General features: G+C 39.9%; 1 protein-coding gene across 1 annotated transcript in view; it reads right to left on the reverse strand.

Annotated features, from left to right (window-relative positions):
• Positions 1–26,010, reverse strand: part of EYS (eyes shut homolog) — a gene marked incomplete at both ends in the record, with an annotated part of 830,586 nt that overhangs the window by 322,805 nt on the left and 481,771 nt on the right. Inside the window, one exon of the mRNA XM_081998016.1 lies at positions 797–987. Coding sequence (XP_081854142.1) covers positions 797–987 — 191 coding nt within the window. The remainder of the gene's footprint in view (positions 1–796; positions 988–26,010) is intronic.

The following is a 26,010-nucleotide window of genomic DNA, read 5'->3' on the forward strand; positions in this document are numbered from 1 at the left end:
AGACAAACTTTTGGAAATTTTTAACAGGAAAATGGAAGATCCATTATGAGAAAAGTAACTTCTCTTTTAATATCTTTTTACAGCTTCCTTATTATCTGCCCATCTCTTCATAAAGCTCAAGCTTTATCTCTTCCTCAGAAAAGAAGGAATAATTTTCCAAAGCTAAAGATATGGGATACACACTTTACTCCTTAAATTTTATAAACAAATGTATTCGCATTTAGTTTGTCCACGAAAACCAAGCAAATGTTTTTTTTGTGATCCTGTGGAACTGTAAATAAACATGATAAACCAAGTAAAAGTTTTCTACTCAGAGCCACATGGTTAACAAAGATACACTCTATTCCCTTACACAGTAAGCTTTCCTGTGACAATTCACTCAGTGCCACAGCCTCCCTTATAACAATTTTAATGAACTTGCACATGAGGAGGTTGAGCTAGTTTAGGCTCCGTATATAAAGTAGAATACCTTAATTTGTATAGTTGTAACGACAAAATCTACATTTATTTTTTTCTTTTAATGTCTGTTTTTTGTATGAGACATTCTAATTATAATTACTATCCAGCTTCCCTCAAGCAGCACCTCTTGTGAGACATATTAATCATATTGGCCATGAATTTGTCCTAACAGATAGGAAGTTTGACAACTATTTTCCTTGAAATACTGAAGAATCTCAAAACTCTCTGTAGCTTTATCTACCATCTTCTACAGTAGGAAAGAGGAAAAAAAAATGACATTTTTATAGATGCTAACTTTTAATTATTTCTTTTTCAGTGGGAGATTTTGATGCCTTACCTGTAAGGTGCCATGTTTGATGAAAAGTTGAATTAAAAAATGTCCTATTGTTTTGGGGCTCTGTTCAATATACAGGAGGAGTCCATGAGGATTATAGGTCTTAAATTCCAAGTGGATGAAGTTTTGCATGTTCAAATGCAAGGCTTGAAATTCCAGGTAAGAATCACCGTAATAGCGAGCATAACTAAAATCTGTAAATAGAATTTTGAGAGATATAAGGATACAAAGACATTTTTCTTTTTCACCTACTGCTTTCCTATTCTGCTAATGGTAGCAAAGATACAGAATACTCTTTTGTATCTGTCAAGGAGACAGACATGAATGTGAAAATTGATGTTAGCTTTCTTCTGTCGAAGACTAACACTAAGAATTCATAAAACTAGACATAAAGGTTTAGGTCAAATTACATTAAGCAGGCGACTAGGATCAAAGGCTGAAAGAAAATGCTATGAAGACAATAGCACTAGGTACATATCTAGCAGCTTTGGCTCACCATAAGTCAAGAAGAGTTTTTTCAAAGTTAGGCATTCACATGGTTTTTGATGCAAGAATGAATGAGTTTGAAGTCTTTGCAGAAACAACACAATATGGAAAGGGAGGAAGACATTCCACAACCTAAATCTGAAATTGTCATCTTAATCAAATATGTCAACTATTTCTGTCTAAAACAAACAATGGGATTTCAATAGGGTGAAAGCTGAAAATTTCTCTTCTGACTACATCCAGCTTGTCTGTTTGATTTATCTAGATCCCTCTAAACCTCCAGCACCCTGTGCCATACTTGGCAAGGGCAGATGCAGCTCAAATAAATGGAAAAAGCATGTGACTACATGGCTGCAAGCCCGCCAGATGACAGAGGAGTGCACTTAAAAGGGGCTTCTTTTTTTTTTGCCCCTTCCCCTTCCCCCCTCCCCTTTCCTTCTCCCTCAGTGACCAGTGATGCAAAAAAGATGACCTTATAATTTTTAATGTATGTAATCTTTAAAAATTCTGTTTTGAAATATAAGCTTGTATGTGTAAATTTCAGAAAACACACAAAATTGCACAGAAAAATTCTTCCACTTTATAGACAGGACAATTTCTTTAAGAAATGTCAGACACAGCTTTAGGGGATTACTTCCAATCCCTAACCCTTGTTTGTTTTACTTCCTGAGCTTGCCACTGAGCACTAAATCTTTCCCTACTTCCATTTGCCCTGAACTTCCCCTGCATATGGTTTTGCTTCTCCCATGGAACCGCTCAGTTATCCCTACACTCCTGAGATACTATCTAACCACCTGTTTTTCTTTACTCCACTTAGGAGATCAGCTTGGCTCAAAGAGAGCAACGCTGCATGGAACATCTCTTTCCTGCACTCCTAATTCCCTCTGTACTTTTTTAGTTTTTTGGAGGTGGGTGGGTATTTTTCATTGTTCATAATTAAGTAAACATGTGAGAACAGGTCAAAATTATGTCAGTTGTTTGGTGCTTTCCTAACACAAGGCATCTGAGCCCCCAGATCTCATTACAAGAGAGTAAAATCTATACTTGTGAGAAGAAAAAAAAGGTGGGTGGGGAACAAAGCAGTTTACTCATGATTCCTGAAACTATAATCTAACTCTGGTAATGGAGGCCAGACTGGATTACCTACTAAATTTCAAGAAAAAACAAACAAGCAAAACCTAACAATGTCTACCTTTAGCTTTCTGTGTAGTAAGAACACAGAGCACTGCAAACAAAAATTATACTTTATTCTCACTGACATCCATGTCTTTTTATCTTCCTATGGCCACAAATGATGCTGCCTTTCAAGACAATACCTTCCATTATTCCATGGATTTGAGGCAAGTTTGGCTTCTTATATGGAAATATATTCATGCTGCTAACCAGAAAGCTTTTTAAAGAAATCAGCTACAATAAAATTGCAATTGCTCTATGTTCATAAATACTGAAAGGGTTAATGAGAGAAAGCACTGAAGAATATTTAGCAGGCTCCAGGTTTTTTGTGAAACCCATAAAAATATGCTACTGGAATCACAAACAGCTACATACCTTCCCACAATAGGTATTAACAAAAACAACTGCTGTGTTTTTTCCTATAAAGATTCTCACAGTTTGTAACAGTACACAATCTCTTTTTATAGAACATAATCTTTGCTTATAATCCTTCTACTACACTTACATGCAGCTTTTTCATTTGACCTCTAGAGTTGGCTTCCTAGACTGCTATTTGTCCTAAAGCAGAGTGCTTATCACCCAAGCCTTTAGGAAAAAAAAAAAAGAAAAAAGAAAAAAGAAAAATTGAAGCTGTATTTTATCTTTCACTCTGAAAGTCTAACACTTGCTTTCCTAAGAAACAGGAAAGCCCTTTGGCCTATAAAATCCTTTCAGTTGTAGCTTGTTCCCCTGTGTACGTACAGCTTTCCACATTTTTCTGTTTACACGAATTCACATTAATGTCAGAATGTTAACAAGGTTTGAGACCTACCCATAACGGTAAGCGCGTACGCAGGCAGGTCTGCAGCCCGGCTGACTGGCAGGCTGCATTAACTCTTGCCAGTACCGGCTAGGTTCCCTCTGTTCCAATGAGCTTCAGCTGCATCAGCTTCAGAATGGAGGTCTTCAGATTTAAAACTTCTCTAGAGCTAGACAACTGTAAGTCTTGTTTTTTAAAGGCAGGTAGAGATAATAAAAACTTTTAATATGCTCATGAGTATACACTCCTGTGGATGACGGAGCTTCTGTCTCTGTCTATTTCTATGTCTAATGCATACTCTGCAGTTTGTATGGATTCAGGCACAGAGAGGATAGTAATAAATGTTTAGGTTTTCTTTCTAATACTCTTCTCATTTGTTATGTTACACCTTAGGATAGAACACTCCTGTTCAAGCTATTGTTTTTTCCTCTTTCATTGACACATCTTTTACATAATTTACTACTCCTTTAATTGGAAATCCTTACAACGTTCAAAGAGAAGGCATCATTGCCTGTGGGAAGGACTCTCTACTGAAAAATATGAACTATTAATTCGCTATTTGGAATTTTTTTTTATAAAGAAAAAACAAATCTCTTACAACAGTATATAACTATGGTCATAACACAGTAATATTTGTTTAAAACCAGGGAATGTCAAGCAACAAAACATTTTAGAAAAGTGAAATGAAAAGGTCAGAGCAATGACTGTCTCACCGGGCTGGCTACAGATCCCTCCAGTCCAACCGCTGACTTTCAATGGTGGCCCGTGGCCCATGGCCCAGGCTTACACAAACAGCATGCGAGGAGCAACGCTCCTCCTGGGACAGCCTGTTCGCTTCCACCATAAATGGTGCCACAGCTTCTTCAACCAGGGTGTGCTCATGGCCCGCCACACTGGGCATCCACCCATGCTTGCCACCTCCCATCAGTCTGGCTGGCAGGCAGGCCGAAGACATAAGTGGTGGCCCAGTGTCCTGACTCACCAACGGCCATGCCAACAGCTGCCGCACACGCCATGGCCCTGTCTCAGCCCCTCACTGCCGCTTGCAGCCAGGTCTCTGAGCTTACTGTGTCGTCAGGCGAAGGAGCAGCAGGGGGACAGGGGCAGCCACACACCATCAGGGGAAACGAGGGTTTTGCAGAAATGTACAGAGGGAAGAAGCTGAGACACACGAAGCAAGGGAGCAGGTGCAGCTGGAGGCGACAGCCCCACAGGTAGTGGTGGGGGGATGTTCAGACAGGGAGGCTGGAAGCTTGTGACCTCTGGTGGCAGGAGGATGGTTCCTGATTGACCTGCAACTGCCCAGGGCACCACTGAGGGCAAACAAGATGCTTCAGGAGACCCCTCAGAGCCAGCTCAGCCCACACCTTCTGTCTGCAGAAAGGGGCAAAGGCAAGTAAGGCCATTACTGAAGACTCCCTTCTGTGGGCTACAGAGGCATCAATCTGCCAGTCTGACCTGATGTCTCCAGAGGTTTGCTGCCTGGCAGGGCCAGGATCCAGGATTTTGCACAGGGCCCAACAAGGCTTGCCTAGCCCCCACACAATTAACCCCTGTTAACACAATTAACCCCTGTTACTCTTCCATGTGGGCACCAACGATGCTGCCAGGGTAACCCGAAGCATCAAGAGTGACTGCCGAGCTCTGTGAGTGAGCGAGGAGGGCATGGGGGCCCTCAGTCCTGACCAGCAGCTTGCTCATCCAGCAAAACACCTAGCTGTTTAGCTGACACATCTAACCAAGGTGGAGTAAGAGTGTTTTTCCTTGTTTACCTAGTGAAGAGGACCTTCGACTAGGTGTGCTGGGGGACAATTACCATAACCTGAAGAGAAGTGAGGGAGGAGCAGATGTGCCTGGGCAACAACATGATGAGATTTTGCAAGTAAGATGAATTTAACTCAGTATGTGCTGGTATAGGATGGACAAGCTCCTCAACCACCGACACTTAAAGAAAAGAACAGTACAAGCACTGCAAAGAATTAGAGATGGTAAGTCTGTTAAAACATCATTAAATTTAGTTCACCTTTCCCACCATTTCATTCTCCCATGAGTATACACAGCATCCTTTTAAATTACACCAACTCCTGTGGAAAGTTGAAGTTTAACAAATATTTTTGTGAACATATTTTTGGGGAGATTAGTGCTGACAACAATTCTTCAACGACCTTGAAACTAATAATTTCACTTTAATTAATAAATCCTCCAATTAGGATGGCACAAGGCAAATTCAGCCATGATACTTTTCTGTGAAACTTCATCTCTGGGGTTATTTCTTTACTTTCTGAAGAACATGGGAAATACATGGACAAAAAGTTAATTTTAGTATTACTTTTATCTTGAAGTTGACTACTGAAAAAAAAAGAAGGGAGATTTCTGCAACCAGTCTTTGTGGTAAAGCTGCTTACTGGGAGTTCCATTTCTAGCTGGATTTTATGTCTTTAATAAAATGTTACTGTTCTGCACCCTGGAGATTTTCAAACAATTGCCTAACTACTGTCAATTATAATTAAATATTTTGTTAAAACTACAGTGTATCTAACCTTTACACTTAATACTAATAAATCATTTCAAACACTAAACTGATGTTTGCACTTCCCTCATTCACTATTTTTACTGTACAATTCTGTTTGTACCTATAGCGGGAATTCAGTTTTTCCAGGTACATGCTACCTTCTTCATAGTACCAATAGGTATGCATGGTGTTAATGATGTGATCTGATTACATTTCAGCCACTGCTGAAGGTTCCCACATGCAAAACAGCTTCACATGTGGAAAAACAATTGCCATGACAGAGCAAGGATCTGGCATTATGTTCATGCTGAAGGTGAGAATCCTTCAGGTAAGGTTTGAGAGGGACCTAAGAGCAGCCTTTCAGTACCTACAAGGAGGTTACTGAGACAGGCTCTTTGTAGACAGGAATGATAGAAGGGTAAGAGAAAATGGTCTTAAATTGAAACAGGTAACTTACACAGAAGAAACATGCTTGCTGTCCTGACTTATAAAGGATTTATGCCTCCCCCAGTTTTGTGTACTCTAACAGAATATAAAAGCAGAGTGAATGGATAATATTAGTTATAAGATGCCTTTTTTTTAACCTCTTTTAGAGTTTCCTGTCTGAAGTGGCCTATGCATGTGGCAGTGTTTTTTCTATACTCTTAATATGCTGAAAGTACCTTAGCTTTCATTTTCTTTACATTTATGTATTTTATCTCCAAAACCTGCATTTCTTTGAGGTTTCACATTTAATGAGTCATGTCAATCACTCTCTTTTGCATTCTAAAATAAGTTCAATTATTCCAGCGAGTACTGGGAGGACAGCCACAGCAAAATAACCAAACTTTTATCCTTCATTCCCTTAAATACAACCTACTTCATATGTGTAATCAGTATTTAAATTTTTTTAGTTTATTTTTAAATGCCTCATGTTCTTTCGTATGTTTTATTTAGTCTTTTCAGCTGAAAAACGTTAAAGACAGAGCAGAACAATGATCTTCAAACACTATTTCTGTTTCCAGATGCAATGCTATTTCACCTTTTGTTCCACATAACGTACCCACAGTTTCAGTGAACCTATGTTTTATGCTGTCAAAGAAGTCTGTGCTGCATGACTAGCAGAGAATTATAGTTATGTTTTTCTCTCAAAGTTGAAATGGTCTCTAATGTGGCGTGTTAGACAACAGTAAAACATGTTTAACATCCAGAACCATTGCCAGTGCAGCCCACAAGCAGCTTTCAAGCAAGAAAAACAAGTTATGAATAAACCCTCTTACTGCTCCTTTGTCATGCTTACACAGAGCTACAGATTCAAGTAGACTGCAAAATTATTCTAAAAGGAAAATATGGCTGGTTTAGAGCTCCTGTAATTCACCACGTTTACCCTTCTAGCCTAAACATAAACATATATGTATGCACAAACACATACATAGAATTCAGCTGCCTCCAAGGCATGGAAATTTAGACCCTAAAACCCAGGAAGATCCTTCTCTTTTCCTGCAATTATTGCGTATCTTTGATTTCCTCAGTCATGCCTGTTGATCTGTGTTTTGATTCTTAAGTCCTTCATGTTCAAAAGTCAGTCTGCAATGCTGTTGGTAGTAAGATCTGCACTTACTTTCCGGGCTAACTCCATAAAGGGGACAATTGGCTGCATTTTCTATTAATTTTCACTTCTCCCCTCCATTCTGTTCAAGAGTTATAAAATACAGTTGGAAACAACAAAAAAATCTATACATACAAGATTTTCTTACACAATACATTTTTCAAGTTATTTTTCAAAAAAGATATATATGGACAAGCAGCACAGATCTTTAGAAAGCAGAGAGGTATAAAGAAGCCAAGACTATAATAGAGATTGAAATTCAGAGATTTCTAATCATATAAAACCCAACATTCTGTAATATAGACTTATTTTATAGGAAGTGGAAGTAAAATCCCTTTTTAAAAATGTTTGTTTATTATTTACAGTATTTGAATACTGTGGGAAAAATGGGCATGAAACTTGTTTATATCCAAGAATTACAGTAGATTATATTCAGAGTAATAATTTCCATTTTCTATATATTGAGACATATATATAGGTAATGCATATCAAATTTCTATGTGTATAAAATACATAAACCACATACTTTTTAAAATCTCCTGGAAAGGAGGAAAAGAGTTTCTTTTAAACTATTCTAATTTTTTACTTAAAAGAAAACGCACTGAACACCAGCAAATAGCTTTATTTTTGTCCCTTTTCTATGACTCATATGGGCCAAAAAAAGAGGTTCTGGAGAGCTCCCCATGGAAAGGAAGGACTGGAATGCTGGACTGTGCCTAGCAATGCAGACTATGCCTTACACTGGCATGCCAGTAAAACGTTTGTGCTCCAACAATCTTTCAAAAGTATAACTTAAATGAGCCTATTTCAAACTAAGTGGAGATCAGATGTACCTTTTTTCCCCAGGTATAAGAGTTTGGAGAGCTCCAACACCTGTACCTTTATTCATGAATGCAGAGAATTCCTGAATTACATTGAAATTGTTTGAGGATGACAGATACTCAGTTGTAATGCCTAAAATGAAGCTCCCAGTTTCTGTTGATTTCCATTCAGATTTTCATTGATGCCTCCATTCTGACAGCCAAATTGATGGCCTTTTATAGATGCTGAAGTCAGCACTTTCAATTCAACATCTTTCCAGAATCACCTAGTGCAGGTAAACTGTGGCTATGATCTACCTTGCCAGAACAATTATAATTACACTGTATTTTTGGAAATAGTTATTTGCTATTTATGTAGATAATATATATAAGATAATATGTATTTCAATACCTCAAAGCTCCATATTTACTAGCAGTTAATCTACAGTCTCTGGTTTTCTCCTCTCCTCTTCCTTATACTCAATGAATTTAGGGGGCATGGTGGTGTTGGGTTGATGGTTGAACTTGATGATCTTAAAGGTCTTTTCCAACCTTAATGATTCTGTGATTCTGAATCTCAAGAACACCATGCTCATGTAATGTGACCTTTTTCAACTGCTATTAGTTGCCTGTGAGCAATGTTTTAATTGGCAGTTTTACCTACTTACTTTCAGGTGTCAAATTCCCTCTGCCTGTTTTGCACTCAGACATCTCTCAGGGCCCAGTATAATATCTTTTGCTGGGTTTAATAAATCCTTGCTGGGTGCCTGTGCCAAAGCATTTTTTGGTATGTTCCACTGATGTTTAAATTAGACTGACAGAAATATCTTCTCTAAAAGTAAGACTACAGAAGATTGCTATACAAGAAACGTCAACTGGCCCAATGGGCTTGAAAATCTTTACGGTTTTCTTGTCTTTGCATTTACCACTGAGAGGGTTGTACTAAATGTTTCTCCTGCTACCATCACTTGTAAATGAATTTCATCAATAATTCAACCAGAAAATGCAAGTGCACTACATAATGGAAAAATTGCTGACACTGAGAAAAATTCAGGATAAGATATATTTAATACAGCTTAACAAGTTCAAGGTTTATAAGAATGAGAGTATAATAAAAACTTTGATGCATTTATTCTGCTAATACTAAAGCTACTTAAAATGTCTACAGATGAAGAGGAGCATGACAATCCTGGAAGTTTCAAGCATTTTGGTTTTAATTTGGTATTCTACTCATTCTTTGAAGAAGTATTTTTCTGTCCACAAATAAACACCTATAAATAATTTTCTGGAAAAGAATAGCACACACAGTAAGAGCAGTGAATGCTATATGCTTATGTATGTATTTGAGTGGAATTTTTTCTTAAGAGTACACATAAAACAGTAAATAAATTAGTTGATTACCATACATTTAAAAATAATAATTCCCCTACATATTGACTGTAAAGAACTGAGAACATGGTAAATCTCATGCTCTCCTTGAACTCATGGAAAAGCAGGCAGAGTCTTCTAGCAGTAACCCATTTAAATTCTATGAGGCACCTGGAATGTAATTAGTGCAGGAAATTGTTTTATTATTATCATTAAAGTATAAATAGTTCCTAAGACAGGATTCCGTTTCATGCTCAAGTGTGGATTTTAACATCAAATACACTGCATCACTAGATCTATTAATTACAATATTAGCTTAGTGAGATGAACTGAGACTTGTGTGACTGCTGTCTGCCAGTCTCAAGAGACGTTTCAGTAGGTGGGCTAGCTCAACAACATACAGCTAATGGAGAGAGGTGTTAGGTTTTATTGCAATCAGCAGGTGACTAGAAGAGATTCTCTCACTAATGGTATAAAAACATAGATATATCGAGAGAGATATATAAAAATCAGGAAAAACTCAGCTGTGTGTGGTTCTGTTTCAGCTAAAGCCTGTGTTGTTTTTCTCCTTTTTAAATGTACCATAAGGGACATAGAGAGGATCAAGTATTATTACAGCAGAAATCAGGAGCAGCTCTTACCTTGGGGATAATTTGGCCTGCTCTCAGCAGAACTTCAGAAGCCTTGCTAAAATCTTTCCCTTCTGCTGCTCTTTCTACAAAGTGCTGGCAGCTGGCACACAGCCAGCACCAAGCCCAGTGCCACCGCTTGCATGCTGATAACCCGTACAGCTAGAAAACATTAGAGCCACCACTGGGAGAGAAGCAGATGTGTCTGTAAGAAACCAAGCTTTTTCACCTCTCCTACTTATAAACCAACTTGCTATTTTCAGTCTCTTACAACTAGACTTTGAACAAACAGCAAAGAACTAATTTTAACATCAATTATTTTAAAGATTACAGCCAGTATCAATGGTCACAGCATGAAGTGTACATAATACGGCTTTAAAATGTCCTTTATAGTATTGTAGCTTCCTCCAGAAGGCAGTTATCTTCCCCATTATTCAGAATAAATAATATAGATGGGAATAGCACAATAATCAAAATCTTGTAATGCATTGCAAGAACTACACACTGAAGGTTTTAAGTCTATAATATAAGAAAAATCAGGTCAGTAATCATCCTTGCCTCCCTACCCTCCCAATATCAAATCAATCACTTAACAAGTTGATTTTCTGACTGGGTAAAAAAAAAATCACTGTGGAATCCAGAAGAAAACAATATTTCTATCTGGCCAAATCAACTGGTAGAAGGGATGGATTTTTTAAATTTGTTTCATGGTTTTTTGTTTTCTCTAATGCAGCCAAAAAAATCACCATGAAGAAGGTGCATGGACTACCTGACTATACGTGTTCCTTGAAAGTGGCACTTACAATAATAATGTGTATTCTACGCATTTAGTTGAGGATGCAGGTATGGTATCTACTGTAGCAGAAGGATAATGGAACTCTCTGTGAATAAGTTGTTCTTGTTCCAGATCCAGATATTCATAGATCCTACATTTTGATTTAGCAATTCAGCCTGAATTCGCTTAGCACTATGCTGCTATGGGAGAAGTGATACTCAGGTGATTTGCTGACAAGTATTCTCAGGAGTTTGCTTCTTCCCATTGAAGGTTATTGCAGAAATTCTCATGGAGTCCTAAGATTTAAACTATGCTCAACCTGAAAACCATCTCTCCCCAGTCACTGATGAAATACTGTGGCAAGATGGCATTATGCTTGTTCCTCATAATTTATAGTGATTACTTTTACCTGTTAATGGCACACACTTCACTAAACAGACAGCTAAGTTTTATCTGTTCTGTATTTATAAGTAAATATGCTGTAAGTATTTACTGCAGTTGCAACTTTGCAAGAACCCATATTTGCCCAATGAGTTGCAGTTAAATCAGCCAAATGCACGTCTCTACCTTCAGTATGCCTTGTTTTTGTCACGGCTACGTATGCTAGCTCTCAGAATGGTGCCAAAACTGGTATTGGGCAGGTACGTCAGCTGCAGAATCTGTCTTTGTCTTGAGCACGTGGAACCTGAAAACAGTCCCAACAGAAGCTGCACCTTCAGACATGGATAGTATTCACAGTAGTACCCTATCAAGCTGTCTTTTACAAATAGCGCTGATGCTATTGATCCTACCAGTGAAGCCATGGTGCTCTGAAATAATGCTTCATTCATCTTTTCTGGTGAAGCTGTAATTCTTTCAACTAGTATCTTACATATTGTACTGTGTTCAGTCTGTATCTCTCTGCTTTCCTTTCCCTCAAAGTACTTTGCACTACAAATATGTGGCTGTCTTGTGAAAGGAATACTAAAGCAGTCAATTAAGAGCATGGTGAGCCTTACTTCTACTTCCTTCATCTTATGTCAAGTATTAGAAGCCTGCAGGCTGTCTTGTGTGCTGGTATGCATTTTATTCCCAGTTAACTTGTGAGTTCTACTGAAGACCTGCATGCACGCCAAGCATCAAAAAAAACCAACACTCTGTTAAAAACAGTCTCTCATCATTTACAGTATTAACTTCCTCAATTATGCCCAATAAAGGAAGCATAACATGCATATGACATCCCATTTTCTGTTTCACTTTCTGAGTCACAATGGTCTGGGGTCTGTTAATGTGAACAAGTACTATGGAAACAAATGCTTCCATGAATATTTAAGAATACAAGTAAGGAATGAATCATTAATAACACAGCTGACCAACGTCACACCACATAAAACTCAATGAATGTTTTGAAGGTCACACAAATGAAACTGATTAAAAACAGGATCAGGAAATTTAGTAGGTATCATTTATGACACATAAGCTATTACAGAAAACCAAAACTCAAAACCTAAAATAGATGGTTCATAAATTATATAGATAGTATATAATATATAGTCCCAGCTGCTTCCCCTCCTGTTTTGTATGTGATCTAGTCACTTGCAACAAATAAATGAAAAATTCTTATTTGACAGCCTTTTAATATGGGAACTGGCAGTTCAAAGGATAAGGAAGATTCAGAATGATGGTGCTGCCTAGGTAATTTATTTCAAAATATACATTTGAAGTAACTTCTATGTTGAAAAATTTAAGTTCACTTTTGGAGTTCTAGTGTAAGCACTGTAGAATGATTTCCCCTGTGTAAAAGAACTTAGAGTGGAAAAGGAAGCCATCACACAAATTTTCTGTAGCAGAGATTTTGCATGAATCATGAAGATAAGATTAAAATGTGCAGACACGGGACATCTTCCAAAATAACGACGTGTATGGAATTTGTCTGTGGTAATGAAAAATGAAGAACAACTTCTTGCTTCAGAGTAAATACATGTCTTTGTATTGTGCTTGACTGTAATGTCTTCGGTTTAGATGCAGATTGGACTCTGAAGAAACTATATGGTGGTTGGGACAGAGGGATTCTAAAGGATTTGTAGAAAGTTTCCCACTTTTGATCATGATATTGAGTTAAACAGAAACCTAACTGGGGGGACATGGATGAAAGATAAATGGCTTAAAAAAATCCTTGCTAGATAGCAATCAGGGCTGCAAAAGAAATGTTACCCATACAATTTTATTTGTGAAGGAAAAAAACAAAGGCAAATATGTAAAGAAGTCTGCTATCAAGATGACACAGACAATTAAGATGGCAAGATCGAGAACTTCAGCTTCTGAAGAAACCATGTGAAATACATAATATTTAACTATGTTACAAAGGCATGTATTTATATATGAAGTTTTTCCAACAGATGTCAAAAATGAAGACAACAACTAAAGCTGGAAACATTGATCAAATTTAGAATAGATCCAAAGACATGTATGGAGCAAAGAAGATGGTGGTAGAAGATAACAGCCCCCTCTCCAGATATATATGCCAGGTGAGAAACTAGGAATATATTGTGATTCAGATAAGCAAGCAACAATGAGGAAAAGACAGGAAAGGATCCTAGCTAGTAAAGGAGAGATAGCAGAGAGGAGAAACCAGGAATGAGAAGTAATGGCAGCAAAGTCATTAATGACAGTTGAGAGGAAGGTGTTAAGAGCTTCAATCTAAACAGCAATATGGATGGCATTTCTGAAAACGAAAACAAAGAGGCAGGATTATACAACCATAGAATCTTGGGGTTGGAAGGATGACCTAATGGCCATCTAGTCCAACCCCGCTGCAAGGAGCAGGGGCATCTTCAACTAGATCAAGCTGCTCAGAGCCTCGTCCAAACTGACCTTGAAGGCTTCCAGGGATGGGGAACCTACCACCTCTCTGGCAACCTGTGCCAGTGTTTCACCACTCTCATTGTGAAAAATTTCTTCCTTAGATCTAGTCTAAATCTGCCCTCTTTTAGTTTAAAACCATTACCCCTTGTCCTATCACAACAGACCCTGATAAAAAGTCTGAAGTCTGTCTCCACCTTTCCTATAAGCCCCCTTTCAGTACTGGAAGGTTGCAATAAGGTCTCCCCAGAGCTTTCACTTCTGCAGGCTGAACGATCGCAGCGCTCTCAGTCTTTCTTCCTTGGAGAGGTGTTCCATCCCTCTGATCATTTCTGTGGCCTCCTCTGGACCCGCTCCAACAGGTCCATGTCTTTCCTGTGCTGAGGGCTCCAGAGTTGTACGCAGGACTCCAGGTGGGGTCTCACCAGAGCAGAGTAGAAGGGCAGAATCCCCTCCCTTGACCTGCTGTCCACGCTGCTTTGGATGCAGCCCAGGAGACGCTTGGCCTTCTGGGCTGCGAGCGCTCATTGGCAGCTCATGTCCAGCTTTTCATCCACCAGTATCCGCAAGTCCTTCTTGGCAGGGCTGCTCTCAATCCTTTAATTCCCCAGCCTGTACTGAGAGTGGGGGTTGCCCCAATCTAGGTGCAGGACCCTGCACTTGGCCTTGTTGAACCTCATGAGGTTCACACGGGTCCATGCCTCAAGCTTGTCCAGGTCCCTCTGGATGGCATCCCCTCCCTCAGATGCGTCAACTGCACCACTCAGCATGGTGTCACCTGCAAACTTGTGAGGTTGCACTCGATCCCACTGTCTGTGTCATTGATGAAGATATTAAAAAGTACTGGTCCCAAGACAGACCCCTGAAGGACACCACTCGTCACCAATCTCCATCTGGACATTGAGCTGTTGACCACTACCCTCTGGATGCAACCATCCAACCAATTCCTCATCCACCAAACAGTCCACCCATCAAAGCCATATGTCTCCGATTCAGAGAGAAGGCTGCTGTGGGGAACCATGTCAAAGGCCTTACAGAAGTACAGATAGATGACATTGGTAGCTTTTCGCTTGTCCACTGATGTGGTCACTCCATCACAGAAGGCCACTGGTTTGGTAAGGCAGGACTCACCTTTGGTGGTGCCATGCTGGCTGTCTCAAACCACCTCCCTCTGCTCCATGTGCCTTAGCAGAGCTTCTAGGAGGATCTGCTGCATGATCTTCCCAGGCATAGAGGTGAGGCTGACAGATTGGTAGTTCCCAGGGTCTTCCTTTCTATCCTTCTTAAAAACAGGTGCAATGTTTGCCTTTTTCCAGTCTCTAGCAACTTCACCTGAATGCCATGATATTTGCAAATATCTTGGAGAGTGGCTTGGCAACCACATCAGACAGTTCCCTCAGGACTGTCCTGGTTTCAGCTGGGATAGAGTTAATTTTCTTCATAGAAGCTAGTGTGAAGCTATGTTTTGGATTTGGGATGAGAAAATGTTGATAATGTGCTGATGTTTTCAGTTGTTGCTAAGCAGTCAAGGACTGTCCGGCTTTCCATGCTGGCCTGCCAGCAAGAAGGCTGGGGGTGCAAGGGAAGCTGGGAGGGGACAGAGCTGGGACAGCTAACCAGGCTGACCAAAGAGATATTCCATACCATATGACATCATGCTGAGTATATAAAGCTGAGGTGAAGAAGAAAGGAGGGGGTGGAGGGACGTTCAGAGTTTTGGCGTCTGTCTTCCCAAGAAACCATTATGCATAATGGAGTCCTGCTGATAGCTGAACACCTGCCTGCCGATGGGAAGTGGTGAATGAATTTCTTGTTTTGCTCTGCTTGTGTGCAGAGCTTTTGCTTTACCTATTAAGCTTTCTTTATCTCAAACCATGAGTTTTCTTACTTTTACTCTTCCGATTCTCTCCCTTATCCCACCATGGAGGAGTGAGTGAGCGGTTGCGTGGTGCTTTGGTGCTGGCTGGGGTGAAACCACAACGACGACTCTGGGATGCATCTTGTCAGGTCCCATAGCCTTGTGTATGTTCAGTTTCCTCAGGTGGTCTTGAACCTGATCTTCTCTTACAGTGGGAGAGACTTTTCTCCTCCAGTCCCTGTCTTGCAGGCCATCCTCTTGAGAGGTATGGGAAGAGAGACTGCCAGTGAAGACTGAGGCAAACAAGTCGTTGAATACCTCAGCCTTCTCCTTGTCTGTTGTTACCAGTTTGCCAGTCGTGCTCATCAAAAGACCTTCTTTTTCTGTCTGACATACCTATAGAACCCTTTATCATTATTCTTTGCATCCCTTGCCAAGTTCAGCTCCAGCCATGCTTTGGCCTTCCTGATCCCATCCCTACACAACAGGGAAGCATCCCTCTACTCCTCCCAGGATACCTGTCCCTGCTTCCACTGCCTGTACATTTCTTTCTTGCTCTTTAGTTTGACCAGCAGGTCTCCACTCAGCCATGCTGGTCTCTTGCCTTCCTTTCCCGATTTCTTACACCTGGGGATTGAGAGTTCTTGCACTGTATGGAGAGCGTTCGTAAAGATCTGCCAGCTCTGTTCTGCTCCCTTGTCCCTGAGGGCAGTTTCCCAGGGGGTCCTATTGACTAACTCCCAGAAGAACAGGAATTTCACTTTCCTGAAATTCAGGATCCTGACTTTATTCTTCACCTGCCCCATATCCCTCAGGACTCCAAACTCCACCAGTGCAGGATCACTGCAGCCCAGGCTGCCTCCAATCTTGACAACACTGATTAGCTCACTTGTGTTGGTGACCAACAGATCCAGTACAGCATACCCTCTGGTAGGGCTGTCTATTACCTGGCTTTAAGAAGTTATCCTCAATGCACTCCAGGAGTCTCCTGGATTGCCTACAGCTCGCCGTGCTACTTTTCCAGCAGATGTCGGGGTGGTTCAAGTCCCTCAGCAGGACAAGAGCCTGTGAGTGCGATGCCTCCTGTAGCTGGAGTGAGAAGACTTCATCAGTAGACTCCCCTTGGTCAGGTGGCCTTTACTAGACACCAACCACAAGATTTCCTTTGTTGCTTCAGTCTCTAATTCTTACTCGTAAGCTTTCAACCTGCTCGTGGCTGTTCTTCAGAGACAGCTCTTTGCAGTCTATTGATTTCTTGACAGAGGGCAATGCCTCTGCCCTTCCTTCCTTGCCCATCCCTTCTGAACAGCCTGTAGCCGTTGATAGCCACGCTCCAGCTGTGGGATTTGTCCCACCAAGTTTTGATAATGGCAAACAGGTCATAGCTTTCTAGCAGCATGGTGGCTTCCAGCTCCTCCTGTCTGTGAGTGGAGCAGTGAGTTCTGTGATCAGAACTCAGATGGAAGCTTATACAAAGTGAATACACCATCTAGTAATCTGCAACATCAGGAGAACTGACTTAGTTATGTAGACATACGTGCCAGCTTTATGCTTCTGTTTGCACTGAAGTAAGGTGAAGCAAGTAGGGGCAGATTCGGATTTCCTGTCACAAACACAAAATAGCAGTAGCTCTCCTTGCATTGATGGCATGGTGTTTACCCTTCCACAATTAAGAGAGAATCAAAGTGAGCTATAGAAATCGTAGGAGATAAATGAGAGGCCTAGTATTTAAAAGGATCTTTCTCTACAAAGGGACCTGAAGTTCTCCAAACAATTTGTCCTGTGCCATTGTTCAAGTGGATGCATTCAGACATCTTACTCAGATTTAATTCAGAATGATCATGAAGTGATGGCCAGAATAGAAAATGCCACGCTAAATTTTATAATTAATTACACTTAGTCTGGAATTACTTACATCTCCCTAAACGTTTAAGTGCAACAGTTACATCTCAGAATCAAAACAGAATTAGGAAGGAGATGAGTAAAACCAGTATCTATACTTGATACTGTTTAAGGCAGAAATGAAAAGAAACCCCAATTCTTACTTTGCAGAGTATAAGATTACTTTCAGGTTGGTATAAGGCAAAAAAATCTTGGTTACGTATTCCAGTTCTTACCATAAGCAAAACACCTCCTTTATATGAAGTGAACTGTCTATGTCCACACATTAGAAGTCTACATTCATATTTACTTTTGTGATGTACACCATTCATTTCTGCTGAATATTCTACTAAGAGGATGCCATTTCAAATTCTCCACTATTTCTTTTTCATACATATATGAAATCATTATGAAACTAAAACTAACTTCAAATATGAAAAAAAAAACAGTTTCTCTCTTCAGATTTAGCACTCACTTTTGCCAGAGGTTTGGGAATACTCTTTTCTGATGTCCGTATTAATCAGAGTCATTCTGTTGCTCTGTTCTAGTATATGGGCCTAGACCACAGAAATCACTGCACAATTTCATGAGCTGGTATAGAAATCATGCTGGTTTTATACAGTTTTTAGATATAAAAATGACTGCACTTCCTGTGTCACAAAAACCCCAAGTTTGCCTCTACTGTGGAGTTAGTGTAGATAGAGACAATGCTCTATTTGGCAATTCACTTGCAAGGCACATCTACTGAGCTTGTCAATAACTTTAACAAAATACTCTATTCCTTTTACTAGTTTATCAGCAAATTCCCTATGGATATGAAAGTTTATTCTGCTCAAAAATGTTGCTAGAGCACCAAATGCCAAACAGGAAAATAAAAGAAAATGTACTGTTATTTATGTTTAGGACATCTTCTGAAGGACGGTGTAGTTCAGAATTAGTGTTCAGTTAGAAGGGTCACTTGGTCAATGGCTGAGCTATTTAATTTATCCATAGAAAAGCTGGAAAGAAGTTCTATATCACATCGTCTTCCTGTTCAGTCCATGGAGAGGAATGCCCAGTGGGAAGTTCACCTCACCCCAAGACAACTTTCTAAAGAATGTAAAGAAAACTCTGCAAATGCTTCTTTTTCCACTACTGAAAGATCTTAGATCACCATCTTATATTAGTCGCTTGGAGAATTACTAATGTATATATGGTGTCTTGTCCAAGAAGAAAGCAAGAGTTTTTGTTTGGTTTTATAAAACTCTGTAGCAGTTCCACTACAACTGTAGTCTGCTTCAGGAAAAACCCCTTACTGTTGTGAGTTTGAATGGACCAGATGTCTATAATTTCAGGTCATATATTTCCTAATATGCCTACCCCCTTTTAAGATAAAGATTGAATAACAATAAGTTGGTTACAGAAGAATCACTGCTCCCACTTTGTACTTATTTCTTAATAGACTTTATATGATTTTCTGACTATGATTGTTTATATTGCTGAAATTATACTAAGAATGTGTAAACCCAGTGTATTTTCTACATCTTATGCATACCACTAATATTAAAAACAGTCTGTATATTTACCTTCTAATAAAAAAAAATCTTTGTAAACAGGGTGCATGTAAAACACCATCTCACCTGCTTCTGATGTCTCCAATCTCCACAAAATGTAAACAATCAAGACAGAAATATTTGAACAATTTGAAGAAGGACTGAGGTACAAAATTACAATTTGTATAGGAGGTGGAAACAGTCACATTTCACGGCCAAGCCCATGCAGAATTCTTAGTTGTTGTTGTTCTGTTATTCAATTTTCTGCCCAATCTGGCAACATACCAAGCACTTCCATCTAAACCTACTTGTAAACTCTCATGGAAATCTAAAATTCACCTCTGGTGAGCACACTGTTTACATGTTCTCTATAAAATACCCTTTAAGAAAAGCAATGTTGTCCCTGATGTCTCCAAGTAAAGATTACTCAGGAAAATCAAACTACAAATGCTGACTTAGGCTTAAATACCACACAGCAGCAGTCACTGAGGATTTCTTGACAAACACTGGATTCTGTTTTGACCAAAACAAAGAGAAAAAAATCTGCAAAAATAGATTACTATTTGGGAGCTAGAGCACATTATGTTTTATTTCTTTAGAAAGTTAGACAAGAATTGTCAGCAGATATAGAGAAGAATGGCAAAGGCCTTATTTACACCAAATAAAATTTGGGAAAAAAAATTCAAATAAAAAAATCATACCTTGGGTATGATGATGTTTCATTCACCCAACTCTGTTTAAAATTCTCTCCCAAATCCTAGTTTGATTTATAAGAAAAGTTAGGCATGAAATGCAAGAAATTTGAAACAAGTATTTTCAGATATAAACAATATAAAACCAAAGAGTTGGTACCTGCTATAGATATTTGCATGATAGATATGATTTTCACCAAAACCATTCACATGAAAATCACTTGGTTAAAAAGAAACATTATAGGATTTAAGTTTTATATTTTTCAACTGTTAATATGTCAAAAGTAAAAAAACAGTTGTAGTGCATTTCATAACAACAGGAGCACGTGCTGTGCACCCTTTTGGGGAAACAGTCATTAATGAAAACCAAAAAGAGCCTGGAATACAAAGGCTTTGTCCAAAAACTGGTGTTAGCTCAGCACATAGAGATTGAGAGTGTAATCTATACCATGCTTTTATTACTTAGGATGGTCTTTCAGCATTAGAAAAATATTTATAATTTATATTATAAATATAATATTTAAATAATGTTTATAACTGTTGTTGATGCTATTCACTGTGTCCTCCTTCTTTGTTTAGTTTGTAAAGGCCCGGTGCTTCTTTCTCTTCACAGGATGGGAAATTTATAGTCAATTTGGTTAAGTAAAATTTCAGGCTCGCAAATAATGACTATGCTTCACATTCCCAAGTGAATTACTTTCTATTCAATATTATAAATAAATGTTGAGTGAATACTAACTAAATAGAAAGGGGAAAGACCATACCACAATTCAGGACATATAAAAGGTCTAGCCAGTGTCTTTTACAGCCTACCTCCAAATTATTATTTTTCAGTTGAATACATTTAAATTATTCAACACTAACTGATCCAAAACATCAGAAATTCATCTTATGTCTTTCAAATATTTTAATTCAAGGCTTTGCATGAAAGTCAAATCCCTACATTACCAATTGTTAATATTAATAACTACATTCTCAAGAATGAGAAAAATCTGTGGCTTCTGTTTTCATCAGCTTCATTATGAAGCTTTTCCTTCTCTGTAAGTACAAGTTTAATGAAGTTGCTAAGGACAGAATCAAAAAGCGTTTGTTTAATGTTTAATGTTTAAAATGTTTAAACTAATGTTTAATGTTTAAAACTTGGGTGTTAGAATAGAATAGAATAAACTAGACTACACTAGACTAGACTATTTCATCTGGAAGGGACATACAACGATCATGGATTCCAATTGCCTGACCAATTCAGGGCTGACCAACTTAAAACATGTTATGAAGGGCTTTGTCCAAATGCCTCTTAAATACTGACAGTCATGGGGCATTAACCACCTACCTAGGAAGCCTGTTGTGGTGTTTGACCATCCTCTTGGTAAAGAAATGTTTCCTAATGTCCAGTCTAAATCTCCCATCCTATCACTGGACACCAGGGAGAAGAGTTCAGCACCTCCATCTTCAACTCCTCTCCTCAGGAAGCTGGAGAGAGCAATAAGGCCACCCCTCAGCCTCCTTTCTTCCAAACTAGATAAGCCCAAAGTCCTTAGCCACTCCTCAGAGGACATTCCTTCCAGCCCTTTCACCAGCTTTGTTGCCCTCCTTTGGACCCATTCGAGGACCTTCATATCCTTCCTAAATTGTGGGGCCCAGAACTGCACACAGTACTCAAGCTGAGGCTGCACCAATGCTGAATACAGCGGGATAATCACCTCTTTTGACCTGCTGGTTATGCTGTGTTTGATGTACCCCAGGATGCCGTTTGTCCTCTTGGCTGCCAGGGCACACTGCTGACTCATACCGAGCCTGCCGCTGACCAGCACCCCAGATCCCTTTCTGCAGGGCTGCTCTCCAGCCACTCTCCCAGTTCATACTTGTGCCCGGCATCACTCTGTCCTAGGTGCAGAATCTGGCACTTGGACTTGTTAAATTTCATCCCATTAAACACTGTCCACTGCTCCAATTTATCTAGATCCCTCTACAAGGCATCTCGTCCCTCAAGGGACTCAACAGCACCTCCCAGTTTGGTATAATCAGGAACTTGCTAATGGTGCATTCAACTCCTACATCCAGGTCATTGATAAATACGTTGAACAGAACTGGACCTAGAATTGAACCCTGAGGAACACCACTGGTGACCAATTGCCAGCCAGATGTAGTCCCATTCCCTACATCCCTTTGAGCTCTGCCCTTCAGCCAGTTCTTCACCCAGTGCACTGTGAACCCTATCATCCCACAGTTGAACAACTTGTCCAGAAGGATGTTGTGAGGGACAGGATCAAAAGCCTTACTAAAATCCAGATAACCTACATCCATCATCTTCCCCTCATCCACTAGGTGGTGATCTTATCATAGTAGGATATCAGATTAGTTAAACAGGACTTTCCCTTTGTGAACCCATGTTGACTGTGCCTGATGATTGCATTGTTCTTTAAAAGCCTTTCAGTAGTACCCAGTATGACCTTCTGCATAATTTTTCCAGGAACTTAGGTTAGACTAACAGGTCTGTAGTTCCCTGGGTCTTCCCAGGTGCCTGAGAAGCTCATGGAGCAGATCCTCCTACAAGCTACGCTAAGGCACATGGAGGGCAGAGAGGTGATTTGAGACAGCCAGCATGGCTTCACCAAGGGCAAGCCTTGCCTAACCAACCTAATCCAGACCAGGGCCACAAAAATGATCAGAGGAATGGAACACCTCTCCTATGAAGACAGGCTGACAGAGTTGGGGTTGTTCAGCCTGGAGAAGAGAAGGCTCTGGGGAGACCTTATTGCAGCCTTTCAGTACTTAAAGGGGGCTTAGAAGAAAGATGTGGACAGACTTTTTAGCAAGGCCTGTTGTGATAGGACAAGGGGTAATGGTTTTAAACTAAAAGAGGGTAGATTTAGATTAGATCTAAGGAAGACATTTTTCACCGTGAAGGTGGTGAAACACTGGAACAGCTTGCCCAGAGAGGTGGTAGATGCCCCATCCCTGGGAACCTTCAAGGTCAGATTGGACAGGGCTCTGAGCAACCTGATCTAGTTGAAAATGTGCCGGCTCACTGCAGGGGGGTTGGACTAGGTGACCTTTAAAGGTCCCTTTCAACCCAAACTATTCTATGATTCCCTCACACCTTTCTTGTGGATTGGAGTAACATTGGTTAGCTTCCAGTCAGTGACCTCCCCAGACTCCCAAGACCTTTGGTAGATGATCGAGACAGGTCCTGCCTGTAACATCTGCTAGCTCCTTCAGAACTCTGGGATGAATCCCATCAGGCCTCATGGACTTGTGATCATTCAGCTGATACAGCTGGTCCCTTACAGTTTCAGTGTCCACAAATGGAAAGTCACTGTTCCCACATACATGGTCTTCCGACTAAAGGGACCAGCCAGCTCAAGGTCTATCAGTATTGTTAAAGACTGAGGCAAAAAACGCATTGAATGCCTCCACTTCTTCATCCCTATCAGGCTGGTGGCCATCATCAACAAGTATTTGTCCAATGTTTTCTTTAGACCTCCTGTTGCTATTAATGTAATGTACTTTAAAAAGCCTTTTGTAAAGGTCTAATGAGAATCAGCTTCTTACTGTACAGAAGATGAGATAAAATAACATTAAATAAATCAGCACATTTAGCTTTGTGTGTAGCTTTAATTTCTAAGGACTTAAAACCGGCTCCCTTGTTTAAAGTACAAAGCAGGCTTCTCCGTCCACAAGAGCACAATACTAAGTCTTCTGAAAGAATGAGCAGCGTTTTCTTCTCTTATATGGACTGTTGGCATATTTAATATATGACAACAATTCACACATACACACACATTACAACCAAGGAAGTGACATATATATTACAAAACCCCTCTGCCTGAAGAGGTCTAACCTACAGCTTTCATCTTCCTTAAGTATGTTATGGATCATATTCACTTCTTAATAATGTCATTCTGCAGGCATGAATGCAAAATCCATTGGGACAGAGAAAAGGAGGTAGAAGTCCAAGACTTCTAGCTGTAGTCCAGTGAACAGGGCTGTCACCTGGAGCAAAACCTCAGAGCACTCATGTATTGTAACGGGATATTGACTGCATGACTTCAACTGTACCACAGATACAGAGAATAATGAAATTTAGGTCATTTTTTAACACTAAGAAATTCTATGTTGTTAAAAGAATGCATCATTTTTTGGATGGGGGCTGAGAAAACATTTGTAAGAGTAAAGAAGAGGAGATATATTTGCAAATGAAGTCCAGGAAAGGTTATGCAAATATAGTGGTGTGTATCAGTTGCATTAAGCCTAGAAAAGCAAGAATAAAAAAAGATAACATAGTTTTAATGAGTTAAGCCTCTTATTTAGTTTGAACAAGGCATAGTCAGATATATTGGGCTTGAAATAATCAAACCAAATGTAAAAATAACTATCTAAAAATTCAGTTTGCTAAAGAATAAATATTCTCCTCATTTTTTTACATAATTCAGGGAATTGAGCACCATCTCCACTAGAGTGATCACAACCAAATCCCTATACTGTGGCTTTCTGCCCCCTAAAATGGGATCAAGAACTATGCAGTACTTGGGAAATTAAGCACTGTCAAACAATAATCCAAAAGCTGTATACAAAGCCGGAACATATCTAATGGTAGATAATAGAAACCAGGGAAGACAGCAGCTGGGACTCTGACCCCTCCTCGGCTGCCAGGTGTCTGATTAAGGGTCGCATGCAGATCTATCCGCCTGGAAGCTAAAGGTCAGCATTTTCTGCTGTGCATTGACACATACAATTGCACTTTCAAAGAACTAAACAGGGATCATTATTTTCCTTTACAGCACTGCCACAGAAGTGATGGTAGAGCCACTGTTCATCTTTTATGCTACAAAGCAATTATTATACCATTCAGCCAGTGGGAGACCCAGGTTCATTTTTTCTGTGTCTAGGACTCAATATCTGTATCTTCTACGTATTATCAAATGTCCTAGCTGCTAGATAGAAAGCTAGCCCAGAGGGCATTTTGTCCCTCAGAGTGCAAAATTCATGAAAAATGTTAAGTGAGGAGGAAAGTATAGATTTTGCAGCCTTCGATGAGGGCACTTATCTGAAAGCAGGGAGACACAGGATGATTTGGATTTGCTTTATAGTGGATGGAGAGAGAAGAACTTATATAACATGATTTATCTGAATAATTTTAGATGCATTCCTCAAGATGAATCACACTCCAAAAACATCTATTTCTCTGCATAAAGGCAGTCTACTTGTCACACTCCAAATCCTGCCATAGGCAAAAGAGAAAACACCATTTATATGGAGCCAAGAAATCAGCGTTCTAAAGGCTTCATAGCACATGCTATCTAATTAATACAGAAATGCCTCACTAGTTAATATAGTTAAAATTGTTATATGATAACATCTTCCTAGTATCTACCCCTTTCCCTTGTTGTTATGCTCATCCTTCCTCGGTCCTGCTGGATCCTAAGGTTGATTCTTCAGTCTTCCTCAAGAGGGATGCGGGTGGCAGCTTGCAGGGGTGTCACAGTGAGCTGTCAGCATCTTAAGGTCTTCACCAGAAAAAGTGTCACATTTCTTTCTCCTCAGGCTTGGGCTCTGCTTTGGATTCTTTTTATATATGTCCCTGTCACAGCCTGTTTCCTTCTCCTGGGCTGCCAGCTGCAGTGGCCCCCAGCTCCCGGCCAGTGACTGTTAGGGTGTGTGTGTCACCCCTCCCCAAATGGGGCCACCCCCAGAGCTGAAGCTGGAGCAGGGGAGTCAGGAGCCACTGGACGTGGCACAAGGCTTAAACCAATTACATCCAGCTCAGGCCAGGGTGAGGATGAGCCCCTGAGCTGCCAGGTCAACACACAGCTGGCGGCCCTTTAATTGCGATGGAAAAATCGTATTTACTGGGCTGTACCAGTTAACTAGCTCATATGGATATCACCATAAATCTCCAAGGTTAAGCATGATGAAGTCCATCTTTAGTGTCTGAAGTCTTGCTAAGGACAAGCTATGGAATATTAACGATCAAGTGTAAGACAAACGGTATCTATTACAAATTAAGTCATCCCAGCTGAGTTTTCTGATGTGATTAAAAGTTATATGTCCTTAAAAGCAGAGGAAAAAAATAAAAGGAGCCAGATGGGGCAATGTTGGTACTAAAATTGCTAGTTGATAAAAACAACCATATACCTGCAAAGCCCTGAGAAATATCTTCTTGCTCTTCTATGCAGAGGTAAGAGAAGTTCCATTAATCAAATGAAATCTTTACCTTTACTTTCCCTCACAGTTCCCCCAAATCCCCCAATCTCTCAGAGAAGGAAGCTTCATATTCAAGGAC

The sequence above is a fragment of the Phaethon aethereus genome (genome assembly GCF_964289735.1).
Source record: "Phaethon aethereus genome assembly, chromosome: 3".
NCBI classification, from domain to species: Eukaryota; Metazoa; Chordata; class Aves; order Phaethontiformes; family Phaethontidae; genus Phaethon; species Phaethon aethereus.